General features: G+C 53.6%; 5 protein-coding genes across 5 annotated transcripts; 4 read left to right on the top strand and 1 right to left on the bottom strand.

Moving 5' to 3' along the window:
- Nucleotides 1-170: 170 nt before the first annotated feature.
- BROUX77_005580 (uncharacterized protein) lies at nucleotides 171-3,076 on the bottom strand (the record flags this gene model as incomplete). The annotated part of the gene is made up of 3 exons (XM_073750469.1): nucleotides 171-2,048; nucleotides 2,118-2,218; nucleotides 2,278-3,076. The coding sequence occupies 3 exons, from the start codon at nucleotides 3,074-3,076 to the stop codon at nucleotides 171-173; spliced, it is 2,778 nt and encodes a 925-aa protein (XP_073604466.1).
- A 5,621-nt stretch (nucleotides 3,077-8,697) lies between these two features.
- On the top strand, nucleotides 8,698-10,175 carry BROUX77_005579 (uncharacterized protein; the record flags this gene model as incomplete). Its single annotated transcript, XM_073750468.1, has 2 exons — nucleotides 8,698-9,204; nucleotides 9,675-10,175. 2 exons carry the CDS (start codon nucleotides 8,698-8,700, stop codon nucleotides 10,173-10,175), a joined length of 1,008 nt encoding a protein of 335 aa, XP_073604465.1.
- A 63-nt stretch (nucleotides 10,176-10,238) lies between these two features.
- On the top strand, nucleotides 10,239-10,913 carry BROUX77_005578 (uncharacterized protein; the record flags this gene model as incomplete). Its single annotated transcript, XM_073750467.1, has 1 exon — nucleotides 10,239-10,913. One exon carries the CDS (start codon nucleotides 10,239-10,241, stop codon nucleotides 10,911-10,913), a length of 675 nt encoding a protein of 224 aa, XP_073604464.1.
- A 518-nt stretch (nucleotides 10,914-11,431) lies between these two features.
- Nucleotides 11,432-16,017, top strand: BROUX77_005577 (uncharacterized protein; the record flags this gene model as incomplete). Its single annotated transcript, XM_073750466.1, has 2 exons — nucleotides 11,432-12,556; nucleotides 12,850-16,017. 2 exons carry the CDS (start codon nucleotides 11,432-11,434, stop codon nucleotides 16,015-16,017), a joined length of 4,293 nt encoding a protein of 1,430 aa, XP_073604463.1.
- Nucleotides 16,018-16,371: 354 nt separating this feature from the next.
- On the top strand, nucleotides 16,372-17,523 carry BROUX77_005576 (uncharacterized protein; the record flags this gene model as incomplete). Its single annotated transcript, XM_073750464.1, has 1 exon — nucleotides 16,372-17,523. One exon carries the CDS (start codon nucleotides 16,372-16,374, stop codon nucleotides 17,521-17,523), a length of 1,152 nt encoding a protein of 383 aa, XP_073604462.1.
- Nucleotides 17,524-17,568: the final 45 nt, after the last annotated feature.

The raw sequence follows: 17,568 nt of genomic DNA, 5'->3' as shown, positions 1-17,568 counted from the left end.
CGGCAATCTCTTCCTCCCGACTAATGCTAGACACCAAGAAAGAAGCACTCGCTCAAGTTGAGACTCGCCTCGTTAGGATTGCAGCCATGCTCAGGGCCTTGCTGTGCACCGATGACTCCGTTGAAGAGTTGATCAAGCCGCTCTTGGATGTGCAGCCACAGCTCCAAGACTTATTCAAGGACTTGCCAGTCCACGGCGGGGTGCTGCTTAAAGAATGATTTGCCCTGCACCCACTTCCGATACGCCTTGTATCGCTTCTTTTGCGAGTCGTTTTCGGTGACATTCAGAGGATCCTCGCCAATCTCCAGCATCTCGACATAATTCTGCAGATCGTCGCGGTCAAGCGGCTCCAGCGCCTCCGACTGCCATTCTCCACGGACAAAGGTGACGTATTCGGGCTCGACATCTGCCGGCGTTTCGGCCGAGACGACCAGCGGTAGGCTATGCGGGTGAGAGAGATAGTGAAAGTAATCCTCCTTCTCCTCGGCACTGACGGTCGGGTTTAGCGAGTCGTGTACTGCTCTGGCAAATGCAAATTGAGCCAGCTTGAGTTTTTCATGTTGTGTGAGCTTGCGTGACGGCGCGCCGTTCGTAGGGGCTGTGCCGGCGGCTGCTAGGGTTGTAGATGCAGGTGTAGAAGCCAATCCAGGTCCTGGCGTTTCATCCCTGCCCGCGTGGAGCCACTGTTGCAGTGACGATCCGCGGCCGTCATCGCCGTGCGTGTCCTTTTCCTGCAGGGCATGGCGATTGGTAGTGGAGGTTTCCGGATGTCGTTTGGGAGGGACGTTGGCCTCGGGGCCGATTCTGATGCGAAAGGGGCTCAGGTCGACCTTGCCATCGGCAGTGCGCGAGGAGTGCTGGCCTTCCTTGAGCGTCGACTTCATGTTGAAGGCAAACATGTTGTGAAAGCTTGAGAGGCACGAGGGCCTGTAATACTCCAGCCAGTAGTCGTCGATAGCAGCAATAGAGTATTGGTCGTGTGGAATATGGCTGAGCAGACGGTTGGGAAGCGGTTCGCGGGTTTTGAGATGCTGTGGGTTGAACCAGTTCATGTAGTCTCGTATCAAAAAATCCTCGCCGTACACCGACTTGGGATGGTGGAGGTGGTAGTCGCCGTACATTTCCCACAGCAGCGGGCTCCTGGGATCGTAGACGTAGTTGCCGAGGAAGAGATTGTATGTCTGCTGTCTCTGGGCGTCCAAGAAGGAGTTGTTGTAGAAGCGCTTGAAGCTCTCTAGCATGTCGCGCGGGTTGTTTGTCCAGGAGCCTGTTTTGCGGTATGTTTCAACCGTGTTGACCAGCTGTGAGCCGGCATACTGCAGGGCAATAGTGTCGCCGTGGTCATGGTAGAGGTTGGTCAGCATGTCGACAGCGTCGGTATCGTAGTCCATGGTCGTGTCTGGCAGGACGCCGAGCGCGTGCAGCTGGTGGCCCAGTGCTCTTTTGCCCAAGACAAACTGGGCGGCATTGGTGCGATCGAGGCAGTCGATGCAGTTTGTCCGCACCACGCCGTTCTGGACTCTTGGGGGCGCAGTAGAAGAGCCACTGTTGCCGTTGTGGAAAAAGCCAGTCTTGAGAATGGTTTCCTCGGCTATGCTTTCAAGCGTGGCAATGACGTCTTGGTCGCGGCTTTTGGATGCTCTGCTCATGTCCCAGGCCTTGTGGATGATTTGGGCATCCTCGGGCAGAAACTGGTTCAGGTACGATGTAGCCAATCTATACTCTTCGAGCAGCTTGGACTCTCGTGGAATTCGCTCGCGCGCCTTGACTAGATTGAGCACGTAGATGGGCTTGCCATAGCGCTCAAAGAGATTGTCAAAGTGAACGGCAGCCGCGCAATAGAAAGGATCGGATACGCCCAGTTCAATGGGAGGTTTCGGCGAAACGCCAGAAGCATCTTGGGTCCACGACAGTGGGATACTGCCCCGGTGTTGCACGTAGGATGTAAAGCGCGGGTTGCTGTAGGGTTCGGGGCCAGGAGAATGGAACGAAGTTGTAAGAGACTCGGACACGATTTGTTCTGTTTCAACCTCGTTGGCAACGTGGCCCTGGATAGAAGCAGCGTTAGCAAGGGAAAACCAGCGCCAAAACCGCGATTATTGGTGGTCATATTGTACCTCTTCTGTAGCCCCGCGTTTTAGGAAGCGCACGCCGGCATAATGGCGCGAGCGTCGGCCGATGAGCATGATGTGAACGGTGCGGCCGTAGATATTGATAGCTGAGGGGTTTCTTGTTAGAGCCAGGGCTATCTGTCTGTCGGAACGGTATCTAACTTGCCATTTTGTTCTATGTAGCCGTGGATGATGCCCCGGCACCAGGCATAGGGGTTTTCCATGTGGTCCTTGGCGGGCTGGACAAGATGAGAGTTCCACACAAACCTGCTGTTGAGCTCATGGTGTGCGCTTTTGGGCAGGCCAACGGCAAGACGGCGTTTCTCTCGCGATATATTGTGTTGCAGTGTGTGGCTGATGTCGTACGAGGGACTATAGTAGAAAGTCCCGGTGAGATCCAGGGAGGTGAAGATGTTTAGAAAGTGAGACTCTTCCGTGTTGCGATGGTCAGGCTTGACCTTGGACGTGGTAAGCGGTATGATTTCAGTGCCCTCGATTCGATACACATAATGGCCCCCGATCATGGCGACGGTGCTCTTCTTGGTGATGACGACAAGATAGTACGGGCCGGTGAAGCGGATGAAGCCAAGAATGCCCCATATTGTGCCCCGGAGCCGGATGCCGCCTGTCGCCTTGTTGCCATCCTCGATTGCCTCGAGCAGGTGGTTCATCTCCTTGCGCGTGTAGACTGTCTTGTCATCGGCAATCGACAGCTCGCCGTCGTCCGACGTGCGCTCAATCTTGAGAATGCGGTGGTACGTCTCGCTCAAGTCGCAGCCAACGACATAGTACCGCGACAGTGTCTCATACAGGTTGAAGCGGTGCAGGTGGAACAGGCGCGCCTCGGCTGGCTGGCTGTCGCTTTCTATGTCTTGCGACGCGGTGGCCGCGCGGCCATTTTGGTGGCGGGCGTTGTGGTGGGGAGTTTGCGTGGGAGGAGGGGCTTGGTCGGCGGTTTCTAGCATTGCGTTGGAGCTGGCTTAGGGTTAATCGTGTGTAAGCAGAACAACGGCAATGGGCGCAGCAGTCGAGACGAGCGTGCGGTGTCGCGATGGGGGAAGAACCGGTGGCGCTGAGATGGTGACTATGACATCATCGCAGAGCTGGCAATATGTGTGGATGCTTTTAAGCGGTGAGCGTAAGTTGTGTGTAACTAGCTCTCGCCTGAAGAAGATTACATAAGCAGCAAAGGAAATCACGTGATGCGATTTGATTGGCTCAAACCCCTGTACGCGTCCTCACCCACCACAAGATCACCAGCATCAACTCCATCTCAACAGACACAGACGCCAGTGTAATGAGCTACTCGGAAGCCACATTAATTGAGCCCAGAGCCGCCTCAGTACTCTCGACCTCCCTGTCACACTACGCGACCGCGCCAACGATCCCACCACGTCCTTAACCCGACCACAAACAAACCTCCATGTCCAGCGCATCATTTACAACTCTCCGATGTCATGCTTTGGTGCGCATTTATTGTGCCACATTCAGCACCAGTCCTGGAAACGGACACGAGTGACGCAGTGAATTTTCATGATTAGCGCGCTGGCTGTGGCAAGCAAGACTTCTGCTTATAATACGGCGCATTGGACCGTGTACTACACGACGTTTGTGTAAGACAGCGCGTGGCTTTCTTGTCTTTAACCTCCATCATACAGACACTACACCGCACGATTCTGGGACGCTACAACACAGGCTCCCTGCCGCTCAGTTTACAACAAACATTGCCACACACCTTGCCAGAGAGCTTGTCCAGGCCCCCCGATACATAGTCCCACTCAGACACATAAGGCAATAAACTGGACAATGAAGAACCCAAGAAAGCGTCGAAGCAACCGGTAGACCCGGAGAAGTGTATCGCGACGAGCAGCTCGGTTGCGAGGGTCTTAGAATCAGACGTTATGGATTGGTGCGAGAATTAGCTGCTCGCATCAAAAACAGAGAGTCTGTGGAGCATGCCGTGTTAGACTGCCCCGCATACTTCTTGTGTTCTCCTTGACACTTCATCTCTTCATGCGGATATTTCTCAGACCGAGAACAAACACTCTTTGAGAATCACCAAGAGATCGGACGACCTTGGTGAAGCTTGAGCAAGTCTCCCAGATACCAAGAAGAGCGCCGGCACGAAACCTGACCGCAAAGCTTGTCAACGGAATTCACCAACTCCCGGGCCATCTAAACCTTGTTTGTCTAAACCGTTTGTTTCATCCCAGCTTTCCGTCCTTTGTCTTGTCAGACATATAAAGTCTATTGGGCCTCCAAGTCCAGGGATTGCAAGCTCGTACGGCTTCACTTCTCGTGCTTGTCTCTGCACTTGAAGATAACTTGCCGCTTATTAAAGACCGACAGCAGAATACGACATGCCATACTGCAACAAGCTTGCCAGAAACAAGGAACACTAGATATATCCTTGCCAGGCCTTGAAGCCTTGACTTGACGTCCATGGGCATGTGGCTGCTTTGGCAGCCCCCGACAGACTCAGCGGCTACCCATAATGTTGTTGTCAGGGACTCCTGCTTCAATACCTCGCGGCCCTAAAATTCCACCAGCGCCATGGAAATTACAGACGGAGACAGGGATAGCATCAGCCATAAGAGCTTGCTTTCGTTGCCTGTAGAAGAGCTACCATTTGCTCAAATGCTCAAATGCCCAAAGTTCAGTGCACCGCGCCTTCGTATAAACGTTCAATGACTAGATGAACTTTGAGAGATGACACTCCAAGCTGGTGATTGACAAATAAATGAGCTCTGAGGGGTGTCGTCCTTGGAATTTGAGAACGAGCACTACCAGCATCTCAAATGCTTCACCCATATTGCAGCTTATGTGGAAGGCGGTGAAGACCGGCAGAAAAGACCCCACCAGGCTGCCCATAACCACGATCAATTGTGCTCTTTACATCACCTGTTTTTAATTGCGGGCTTCATTTCCTTTGCTGTCACCGGCTTTCCGACATTATTCATCGATATTGCGAGTCCTCTAATCGACACCGAACCAATATTTTCAGCTTTTCCTTTTAGAACGCCCATCACGCCCCTCTCGTGCACTGCCCGAGTCCTTGCGAGCAATACATCCGACCTTTTGGTACTCATCTATCAAGACCTTGGTCCATCATGGTATCCTTAACCGCCGTTGACTCGCTGTCATCTCTCCTCTCCAGGCTGAACTCTGGTTCACCAGCTTAACACCCCGCTGGCTCTTTGCAAAAGATTTGTGAGTCTGGAAAGCCCAACATCCTAGAATATGATACCTGCTTTTCCCTAGGACTGGTGGGATGTCATTGGGGATACTACGAATATCTAATCGAATCTAAGCTAACTGGTGCTTCAGCCACCTCCTTTTCCAGAGACCACTCGTACCAATACTCCCGACTCCTTCAACTAGCGCTGGTGTGCTCGCGTCATACGCTTACCATCTCGACCTGCCATCTCGATCCTGCATAGTCAAACAAGCTGCCCTCGTGGAACTTTAGCATTGTCATCGTCGAGTTCTCGGCTGAGCGCGAGCAAGACCTGACTTTTGTCACCCAGTATACCCAGAACTCTGCTTCCTCATCTCCAAGCAGACGGGTTGGTTTGTAGCCGCGTGTGAGCTTTCAACGGATGCATTAGCTACGCTGCACCTGCTAGCTGCACCATGTCCTTGAAAAACAGAATTTCAACGTTCTTGAAAGATAAGGCGTCGGTTGAGAAAAGGCTACCTCAAACTCTCAAACCTGAAGTAAAGGGGTGGGCTGATTGAAGTCTACTTGCAGGGCGTTGAAAACTTGATCCCTGGGGCCACCACTGCACCCCAGTCTTTGCCTGCTACGGTAAATGAGTCGTCATGGCATCCAAGGTTTCACGTTCACAGAAAACCGAGGTTGGCTTTAGTTACAACTGGCGCTAAAGTGACCAAACTGCCGTCCCTCATATGGAAAATAAAGTTTTACCGCCATGGAGGAGGAGTGTACTCGCCATGTTGGGTCTTCCAGTCACAGGAATCTCCACAATTGTCGTCGCTCTTTTCTCTGGGTGGTAGTTGAAAAAACAACAAAAGTGGTGTGATGAGGTTTGTTGCATCTGCCCTGAACTAAAAAAAAAAACCATTTTCTCGCCAATTACCTGTGCAGTGTGCCGCCACCAAGGCCCAACGCGTTTCAAGACACCCGAAGAACGCTTCTGTCGTTCACTCAGAAGCTTGACATTCCTGTCTCTTGTTGCCATTGCGCTCCGGCATGAACCACGCGGTCCACTTAACCGTTCTCTGATAGAAAGGGTTATGGGGGTCATTTATAGCTTCTCATATGACGAGCCTTTAGCATTTCGCCAAACACACACAAGTCTCTTCTAGAAAGAACTCATCAAATTGAGTAGCTCCACCACCGCCGCCTTGATCCTACACTTGGTGCACTATCGTGGCTCCCTTGCGTTCTGACTCTTGACCGGCTACCCCTCGATCCACGGCAAATGATACATGAGCGCTTGGGCCATTTTCATGCCGGAATGCTCAAGTTGGCCGACTGCTGGAAGTGACGCATCCCACTAGAATTCCATGGGTGTCTCGTGTATACTGTGCTTTTGTGGTTTACCGTGCTCAACTCGTCGGCCTTCGCTACGAAGCAGGCTAGAGTGCATTTTGCCGCCTCGTTCCTACGAGGCCCTGCTCGCCCCTGTGTCAAGCCCTAGATTGATAGACGAACTGGATAGGGTCAAATCATGCACTGTCGGATCTTCGAGTTGATTCATATGTGCTCATTTGAATCGTATTACATCCAGTGCTATGTCTTGGCCTGCTGCTTGAGTTGGATCGATCCTATAACACCATCTTGATTTTCTAGTGCAACCTGAAAGAATCGGTGTTAAAGTCTGTCGGCGTTTCTAGCGGCTATCCAGAAGGGTAGTCTCGTGACTTTCGCCAACTACTGTATGGCGTTGACCAACGCCAACGCTCCATCTCTGACTGGTGTCTGTTGTGATGTTGTCCGTCAAGTTGCTTACCTGCCTACTACCCACTCGCTCCTATTGAGTTCCTTTAGCCTCTACCCGCCTGGCTCCATGTCACTATCCCGACGCCTTGGCGAGCGATGTTTCTCGTGTGCGCAAATCTAGGCCTCTCGTTAGAGTCAGGGTCTACTTCTGCTGTATCAAATCTGGTAATTGTGGCCTGAGACCCATAAGCCCCGTGCCAAAAAGGTTTAGGCGCCTGCCCCGATTTCGCTCAGCTAGTTTTCGGCTACGTTCTCCATCGTCACTACCTGCCAAGTGACATGGTTTACAAACAGGGTTCAGCTCTCACCTTGGCCTTTACACGTGAACTAGCCAAGTATCTGGAGATGCAGTAGAACCTCAGTACCGACGTTCACCTGCAGACCGGCACACAAATCTAGCCGGTGAGTTTTACTCACGAACACTGCCTTGGTGCATGCTGTAATTAACAGCTGGATGGCTGGTTTAAGCCACCAAGCTTAACTGAGTTTGCCTACAATAACTTGATATTCGCCACGACCCGCATAACTGTCATATATGACGATGCATTCAGAGCGATATCAGATTTCTGCTTACAGATAAATTTTTCAAATACGCCCAAATTATTCGAGTTCGCGGGCTACTAGTTAAGTTCTCGAGTCTTTGTGCAGCTAGCCATTCTCATTCAACCTCTTTCCTGCGTCCCTACTGGTTCTACTATGTTGCTTGGCAGACATTCTACTTCGCACAAGTTTGGGGATACGGGAGGTATGGAGAGTAGAAAAAACAGAATCAACGAGACGAATTACAAAACAATACTGTCATAAATTGTGCTCTCACATCACAAAAGGTTATGAGCCCTTGCTTCTCAAGATATACACAGAGACCTTCAAAGCGAATAGTTTTACCAGCATATCCGGAGAATCCGATGCGAAAACGGAGCGTTCAACAAAGTGGGAAAACCCTCAACCCTCGCTTTCATACACCTGGCCTTCCCGTCTCAACGGAGAAAACTTCTTCCAATGGGAAAGGCAACTGCGGATAAACCCCCGTAACAACGGGGTCCCCAAACACGACGCTTTAGACGGCAAGTCGGCAGATGCTCTAAAAAGGTACGTAATTACAGTCTCCTACTTACCTACGGTGTGATAACTAACTCTGGATTCTCTTAGCGCGGTACTACCTGCGCGGTCACAACAGTGACGATGATTCTGCCGAGAGTCAAACTCGCGCTGATAGAAACACGTTGCTGTAACGATCCATGGATCGAGGCAGCCTCAGGCTCCGCCCTCACCGACCAGTACTCAGCGCTCTTCCACACCACCTCTGTTGTCAAAGTTACGCCCCAATACCAATGACGCGTATTTAACCGTTGTTGTTCCGCTTTCCTTTTCATGTAACTGAGTTCCTGTTCCGCATCTGTTTCTTAATTTATTCTATGCTGTTCTAAAAGCGACCTCCTTTAGTCCGCAAAGCCTTACTTCCCTCAGCCACGTTCCTCGACCCAGACTCTGTTTCCGCTTTGTCCACTCGTCCAACACCGTTTTCTCCGTTCCCAACGTTCCTGTCACTGTCACATGTCCTACCGCGTCCCTCTTCGAGACCCTGACCCTGACTGTGACGCTGCCTCGCCTCCCGCAACAATGTCCAATCCCGCTGTCCCCGGCCCGAGTAACCCAGGCCTCTCCATGCAAGACTTGTTCCAAGCCCTCCAGGCCATGCGCGAGGATAACGAACGCGCGCAGCTACAACTGCGCGAAGAGTTCTCCCGCGCACAACAACAGCGGGACCAGGAGATCGCCAATCTCCAGGCCTTTGCCTGCGTTGCCACTGCCTCCCCTGCTCTTGTTACTCCGTCCGTCCCCGTCGCCACAGCTGATGGATATGTCAAACGTCCCAAGCCCAAGATTCCGGATATCCCTCTGTTTAGCGGCAAGAGAGCCGAGTACCTCGTTTGGGCCATGTACGCCCGGCAAAAGATAGCCCCTGACGGTCCCGCCATCGGTGATGACGGCGACCAGTACACTTACCTGTTTGCCCGCATGGCCACCGAAGCCCAGAAGCTTGTGGCCGTGTATTTCCAACGCGGCCTGTCCCAAGGCTACACCGCTGCCCGCTTCCTCGATCACCTCGACACGATCTTCATTGATGTAAGATTGAATCAAAGACTAGCTAAGGTCTCAGCACTAGGGTTGACACCCAACGTGGAGACTGAGATCCCATTGAGATTAGACAACAAACGGGAACAGAGTGAGTCCGTTTTGGAAACGGCTAGGAGAGGGCTGAGGTCACGTACTAGGAAGGCAACCTAGCACTAGGAACCAAGTCCCTGGAATGTAAGGAACCCGAGACGGGAGTATGAGGGATTAAGTAACCAAGGTTACTGATCCAATACGAAGGAGATAACCATCTTAGACCGTCACGTTCTACACATCCCATTTACAAATTAGTTAAACTTCTATACCCATTCAACACAACACACACTCACCATATCACATTCTTCAACTTCTACCCGTTTGGCTCTAGAAGTTTGACTTTCTTTTCAATCCGATCCTACTCCTCCTTTTTTTTTTCCGAAGACTTTATTCTTTTCTTTTCTTCTTTTGCAATGGCTCCCAAGAAGATGACCCGTGGCGTTGCCAACAAGACCAACCAGGAGGTAATCCCCTCCGGAGTGAACGTCTCTGAGACTCAGCCTGTTAGGGCTGAGGAGAGTTCAGGCAACAGTGCCACGTTTCCCGAACCTCAGGGGTCCGGAAGTACAGATGTTCACACCGAACTCGTGTCGGACCCCTCTCTGTCTCCTGCCTCCGAGTTTAGCGAGGAAGAAGAAGAGGACGTCGCGCGGGTGCCACGTGAGAAATCCGTGGAGCCGGAATCCAGAGGGGTTCCGAGCTCAACCTCTGATGAGGAACCGCCTACGTGGGCCAAGTTGTGGATGGCACACACCGCCGAACAACAGCGGAAGGCTGAAGAGCGACACCGAGTCACCTTGAAAGAGATGACGAAGGCCATGATCCAAAACCAAGAAGCGAACTCCCGGCCCAAGATCCCGAAGACGCCGCCGTACAGTGTACAAAAGCTCAAGAAGGATGCTACGTTGGGTGAGGTCGAAGACTAGCTCTCGGGGTTGCAAGAGGTCAACCAGACGTTGGCACCAAACCAACCCGACCGTTTTTATGTCATGTGGGCCTCCAACCAGATGACTCAGGCCATGAGCAAGACTTGGCGCAGCCACAAAGTGGCCAAAGGACTCGAAGACCCAACGTTCGAGGAACTGAAGTCCTTCCTCCGAAAGGAGCACGCCGGTCCGGGACAGAGGAAGAAGGAGACAGTTGCAAACCTGTTAAGCCTGAAACCTGTGGAAAACGAGGATCCATTGGAATTCATGAATGAATACCAGAACCTCCTGTTCCGGATCGAGGAGAGACGGAGACCGGGTGAATGCTTCGAGGCGACCCGAATAGTCAACCTTTTTCCGAACTGGCTGCAAAGAGAGTACATGCGGCAGGACGTTGTGGAATTCGAGAAAGTCGAAGACGTCTGCTACAAGATGAGCAAGTTCTGGAGGGCGGGCTACAAGGAACCCAAGAAGAGCGAGCCCACAAAAGAAAGGCGTGAGACCAAGAAGGCGGGGAAGAAGGCTGTGGAACCAGCAACAGGCCCCAAGTGCTATGCTTGCGGCAAGATGGGCCATATTTCACGTGGATGTCCTTCTTCCAAATCGCTGGTCAAACGAAAGGGTCCTGAGGGAGGCAAGGCTCACGAGTACGAGAGCAGGAAGCCCAAGGTCCAGAAAACAGGGCAGTTTAAGCCGGCCGAGTATTCCTCTAGCGTGGAAGGCTCGGGAAAAGAGTAGAGGCAGTTGTTAGGGTCTGGGAGACCCGGGTCAAGGCTTTGCCTGATTGTCCGAGTTGAAGCCGGTGTGGCTTGAGCAACGGTGGTTCGATTGTCGACGGTCCGAGTCCGCAAAGGCCCGACTACTGACGGTCCGAATACAAGTGGCCCAACCGGCCTTGATCCGAACGCCCGATGACTCACCACGTTTGGGTCAATCAGGTAGGCCTCAGTTATTCTACCCAGGCTGTATAAAGAGCTGCTGCTCTCTCCTAGCTTCAGTTCTTTCTTCTTCCCTCCATCGCAATATATCTGTTTCTGCCCTTCTACGTCCTTTACGACTCGGCCCCTTACATCATATTGCGATCTTCTTTTTGCTACAGCCCTACAGTTCTACAGTTCCTTACAGCCACAGTTACAGATACAGCTTTTACAGATCGCATTGCCCCCACAGTTCTCAAAATCTTATCGTTTATTTTCCCCAAACCCGTTATCAATCTTCATCACATATTATTTTTTACTGTTACACAAACTCCCAATATGAGTGGCCGCACCACCGACGACATGCGGGCCGCTTACGCAAGCTCCCCTGTCCCCAGCGTTGACAGCACTGAGGATAAATATGCTCAACGGTTCGCCAAGCTGGAGAGCAAGTTTGCTAAGATGCTGGCTATGCTGGAGAACCAGAGCGAAGCTGCCCAGCAGGCAGCCGCCCAAACCCAAGCCTCCCAAGCAGCGCTTGCTACTGCCACCAGTGCCGCTGCTGCCGCCGCCGCCTCAGCGGCTGGTAACGAGAACGGTCGCGCAAAATTGCGCTACAAGATTCCTTCGCTGAGTTCCACTGAGCCCGAGGAATTCGACGCCTGGTTCGACCAGGTCCTGGAAATATGGCACTGCGAGCGTGGCCATGTGGCCGACCGAGACTTCATCGTCTCGATCTATGCCCAGGCCGAGGGTTTGGCCCGCAGCCGCATGCGGTCAATCAAGACCCGACTAACAGACGACGGCCCCGTTTCCTGCGACCAGTTCCTTCAAGAGCTGCAGAGAGCGTTTGAAGACAAAGTTGCCGTAGATAAGGCACAAGACCAGCTCTCGCGGTTAAAGCAGAGAGGCAGAAGGATCGAGGTCCATCTGCAGGAGTTTGAGGACCTGCTGACCCGCGCCAAAGCTCTGGACGCGGCGGACTCACAGAAGATTAGGTGGCTGAAGGACAGCCTCGACACGCCCATTCGGGAATACGTGGCGAACTCGTTCCCTCCCCGGGTCTTCTCGGAGTACTTTGACCGGGTCGTGTTAGCTGCCGAGGAACTGCGGCAGCGTAAGCTCGATGCCGAGTCGACTTCTGGCCGCCGCTCCGGTTATTACCCGTCCGCCCCCGCTGCCCACCGCCATCCCGACGCCATGGACTGGGAACGAACCCGTCGCGTTGCCCCCCAGCCTACCCGTGCGCCTGCTGCCCGCCGCACTGCCCGCTGGGCGAGTGAAGAGGAACGAGAGAGACGTCGTCGCGCTGGCCTCTGCATCCGCTGTGGCGCCTCAGGTCACTTTGTACGGGAATGCCCCTACGATGTGCCTCCCAACCGGAACGCGCCTCCTGCCCGTGTCCGCGGTGTACACGTGCCCACGCCGCCGCAGCTAGACGATGACCTGGATGCCGATTTTGGTGTCGTACAGTTGCCCACTGCTCAGTCGGAAAACTGAGACCCTCCGGTGACAGTCGCCCCCGGAGGGGTAAGAACAAGAAGGGAACGTCCCCTTTGCTTGTGAGAGGCTCCTTATCCGTTGACGTTGTAATCAACGGCTCTCACAACTCAGTAGCTTTAGTCGACACCGGAAATACAGTCTCCTTGATCATATCCCAGGCCCTCGTGAAACGATTGAAACTACCTTGTTCTGCGCTGCAAACTTCCCTTTCCCTAAAACCTTTTAATGACCAACCTTCTTCTGTGGCCACTCAGGCTGCCCGCTTCGAGCTGGATCTCGGCGGCCTCCGGGAAGAAGTCCTTGCCCTTGTCGTACCCGACATTTATGATGACGAACTTCTTATTGGATACCCGTGGCTGAGCCACCACAACGCCCTAATAGACTGCAACCGGCACCGTTTGGTGCTCCCCCACTTCTCCGTCCCTCGCTCTGTTTCGACCATTCGGAACTTGGACACCCCTACGGAATTGAAAGCTGCACGTGTCAGCAAGATCTTGCACCAGGACTTGAAGGTCTTTGCTGCGAGCATACAGGATATCAACAAAGCATTGGAAAAGTTGGCCCGAGAGAACGAGCCTGTTACAGATGACTGGAAGGAAAAGGTTCCCAGTTGGATAGACCCACAGAATGTTGTTGCTTTTGACCCAGAAGCACTCTACACGCGCCGCCTCCCGCCGCTGCGTCCCGGGATGAACCACGAGATTCATCTAACTGTCCCCGACTCGGAAGCTCCCTGGGGACCACTGTACAGCCTTTCCCATGATGAGTTGATAGTACTGCGCCAAACGTTACTGAACCTACTGAACAAGAAGTTCATTCGAATGAGTAGTTCCACTGCTGCTGCCCCCATCCTGTTCGTCAAGAAACCTGGCGGTGGACTTAGATTCTGCGTGGACTACCGTCTGTTGAACAAGCTGATGAAGAAGGATAGATACCCGTTACCCAACTTCAAGGAAACACTACGCCAAATCAGCCGTTCAAAGTGGTTCACTAAGCTTGACGTCGTTGCAGCGTTCCATAATATCCGTATCGAGCCAGGCCACGAATGGAAGACCGCTTTCCGTACGCGCCTGGGCTCCTTTGAATGGAACGTGATGCCGTTTGGTTTGTCCAATGCTCCTGCCCAATTCCAACGCTTCCTGAATTCCGTATTGCAAGAGTACCTCGACCTGTTTTGTTCTGCTTACGTTGATGACATCCTAGTGTACACCGATGGCTCCCTCGACGAGCACAAGGAACAAGTTAACCACGTCCTAGCCAAGCTCGTGAAGGCTGGACTGACGGTTGACATCGACAAGTGCGAGTTCGGTGTACAAGAAGTCAAGTACCTGGGCTACATCATCAAGCCTGGAAAAGCAACAATGGATCCTGCCAAGGTGCAAGCAGTGAAAGACTGGCCCGTACCCAGTTCCAAGAAAGAGCTCCGTGGCTTCCTAGGATTTGCCAATTTTTACCGCCCGTTCATCAAGAACTTTGCCGAAGTAGCCGTCCCTCTCACTTCACTGACTGGTCACCTAGTTCCCTTCGTCTGGTCTCCAGAATGCCAAGCTGCCTTCTCGTCACTCAAAGATCTCTTCTGTGCTTCGCCCGTCTTGCGCCTCTTCGACCACTCTCTGCCAACAACTGTCGAAGCTGACTCTTCAGGCTACAGCACTGGAGCTGTCCTATTGCAGCAGCATCCAGATGGCCTGTTTCCATGTGCCTACATCAGCCAGAAGCTGTCTCCTGCCGAGTCCAACTACGAGATCCATGACAAAGAAATGTTGGCAATTGTCCGAGCCCTGAAAGAATGGAGAGGAGAGTTACGTGGCGCCCAGGGACCCATCCGAGTGTTAACAGACCACAAGAACTTGTTGCATTTTACCTCTGCGCAACAGTTAACAGAGAGGCAAGCTCGTTGGGCTAACCTGCTAAGCGAGTTTGACCTAACACTGGAACACCGTCCCGGGAAACTGTCCCCACTGCCCGATGCTCTCTCCCGTCTTCACATGCCTTCAGGTCCCGATGATCCCCGCCTACAAGCTCGCAACCAACAGCTCCTCCAGTGTTTGCCCGACGGTGTCCTGAAAGTCAGATCCGCTCGCGTTACACTGCCATCCCCGTTCCGTAAGGAAGCCCTCAGTACACTGTGGGAACAAGCATTGTCAGCCGACTCTGACTATGCGGCAGCATGCGCAGTGGTTGCCTCTCAGGCGCCCAAATGGCCAGACAGCTTGAAGACTAATTGGCGAGTGTCACTGTCCGAATGCTCATTGGACTCCGAAGGTCGACTGCGATACAGATCAAGATTGTGGGTACCCCAGTGGGAACCTCTGAGGACGGCCTTGCTACAAGAGATTCACGATTCCGTGACACTAGTCCACCCCGGCCAAAGAATCATGTGTCAGGAAGTTTCCAAGACTTACTTCTGGCCGCACTACACAGCGGATGTCAAACGGTTTTGCCGCAACTGCGAAATCTGCGGTAGCACGAACGTCATGCGCCAGCTCAAGCAAGGTCTCCTGAAGCCCCTTCCGGTACCTGACCGCATCTGGCGTGACATTGGCATAGATCTGATTGGCCCTCTCCCGCCGTGCAAGAAGGAAGGAAAAGTCTACAAGCACGTCATGACTGTGGTGGACCATCTGTCCAAGGGTGTCATCCTTATAGCCTGCCGCAGCCTGGATATCGAGTATCTTGCCAGCCGTTTCTTGGAAGTCTACTACCCTCGCCATGGTCTTCCTAACAGCATTGCTTCTGACCGCCAATTTGCCAACATGTTCTGGAAACGACTCTGTACCACCCTGAAGATCGATCGTCGTCTGTCCACCGCTTACCACCCACAGACCAACGGGGCCACTGAGAGGACAAATGCTGAGGTGAAGACAAAGATGGCCAAACTCCTACACGACCGCTCAGACTGGCTAGACTGCCTGCCAATTGTGGAGTTTGCCCTGAACGCAGCCCCCGCGGCTTCAACAGAGACGTCCCCGTTCACGTTGTCCCACGGCTATAGTCCTGACTTGGTTGAGCTGCAGCCCGACGCCATTGCCCCCCTAGCAGCCCCCGTTGCAGCCAACACGAGTCCCATAGCTCAAGCAACAAGAATCCTGAAGAGCTTGGCAGACCACACGGATTGGGCCAAAGCCTCTCTCAGCGCCGCCAAGTCTGCTATGGAGGAACAGTCGAACAGACACAGACAACCACATCGACGTTTCCAGCCCGGCGACTGGGTTTGGTTGGCAAAAAGCTCCCATACTGTGCAGCAAGAAGGCCCAGGCAAGCGACTCCGGCCGAGATACCAGAAGCTCCAGGTCTTAGAGGCTGTAGGCTCCCACAGCTACCGTCTTGACCTGAAGGGTGCCAGAGGACACGACGTGTTTCATGCCGACAGGTTGAAATACCACCCGAACGACCCTTGGCCCTCACAAGACCCGTGTTAAGGTGTGATTACGCTAAGCTGGATCTTCACAGAAAGGGACACAGAAGGACAAAGATCTCGAATTGAAGAACAAAACTAAACTCTCTAAATGGTGTAGAAACAATGCGACTATTTATCCTGTTGGAAAGGGAGGCAACCGACGATCGGCGGCGACGACAACTAGTTCCTCTAGGAAGTGCCGTTAGTCTTGGTTCTGGTCTGGCATTAGTTTTGCCGTACCAGCGCCGGACTAGTCCTTCGAGGGTACGCCGTTAGTGTTGGTGTCGGGCTTCCGTCGGTCCTTAAGGGTGCAACCCCAACAGACGCTGCTTCTCAAAACTCTGTCTTCTTTGACCCCGCCTCGCCTCCCGCAACAATGTCCAACCCCACTGTCCCCGGCCCGAGCAACGCAGGCCCCTCCATGCAAGACTTGTTCCAAGCCCTCCAGACCATGCGTGAGGAAAATGAACGTGCGCAGCAACAACTGCGCGCAGACAACGAACGCGCACAGCTACAACTGCGCGAAGAGTTCTCCCGCGCACAACAACAGCGGGACCAGGAGATCGCCAATCTCCAGGCCTTTGCCTGCGTTGCCACTGCCTCCCCTGCTCTTGTTACTCCGTCCGTCCCCGTCGCCACAGCTGATGGATATGTCAAACGTCCCAAGCCCAAGATTCCGGATATCCCTCTGTTCAGCGGCAAGAGAGCCGAGTACCGCGTTTGGGCCATGTACGCCCGCCAAAAGATCGCGCGTGACGGTCCCTCCATCGGTGACGATGGGGATCAGTACACATATCTTTTTGCCCGTATGTCCACCGAAGCCCAGAACCTTGTTGCTGTTTACTTTGCCCGTGGCCTTGAGATGGGCTACACCGCTGCCACTTTCCTCGCATACCTGGACAGAATGTTCATCGACCCGTATGCTGCCGAGCGCGCCTCCACGCAACTCCAGAACCTCCGCCAGCGGGATAACGAGCCGTTCGCTCTTTTCCTGCCCAAGTTCGAGAAGTTGCTCGGCGAAGCTGGTACTGACTCCGACCGTGCCAGCATCTCTATCCTGCGCACCGCCCTCTGTCCAGAACTGCGTCGGGCCATGGCGAACCCGAGGACGGATTACACCTACGAGGATTACAAGTCCGAGTTGTTTACCGTCTCTTCCAAGCTGGAGGAATGCAACGTCCTCGAGCGTTCTTCCAGCAGGATAACCCCGTCCTTCCCTGCCAACCCTGCACCTGTCCGCCACCCCGACGCCATGGACTGGACCCCCACCATCACCACCACGGCCCTGAAGCCATTGACCGACGAGGAGCGCGAGCGCCTTCGCCGCAACCGCGCCTGCTTCCGCTGCCGGCAGACTGGCCATCTGCGCCAGAACTGCCCGCTAAACTTTGCTCCTACTACCACTGTCCCTGTCCGCTCCGCCAACCTTTACCAGCCTGCTATGCCGACCCCGGCTCTGCCTCTGCCTCTGCCCGCGCCTGCGCCCACGCCCGTGCCCCGCGACATGTCGGGAAATGGAGAGCTCTAGGCGAACGTCGCCGTCTAGAGCCCCAAGGAGAGAAGATCGCTCGGG

The sequence above is a fragment of the Berkeleyomyces rouxiae genome (assembly GCF_048999995.1).
Source record: "Berkeleyomyces rouxiae strain 22BRR77 chromosome Unknown BrBRR77_ptg000005l, whole genome shotgun sequence".
Taxonomy (NCBI): Eukaryota; Fungi; Ascomycota; class Sordariomycetes; order Microascales; family Ceratocystidaceae; genus Berkeleyomyces; species Berkeleyomyces rouxiae.
Note: the sequence above shows the minus strand (reverse complement) of the source record. Positions and strands in the feature narration are given on the sequence as shown.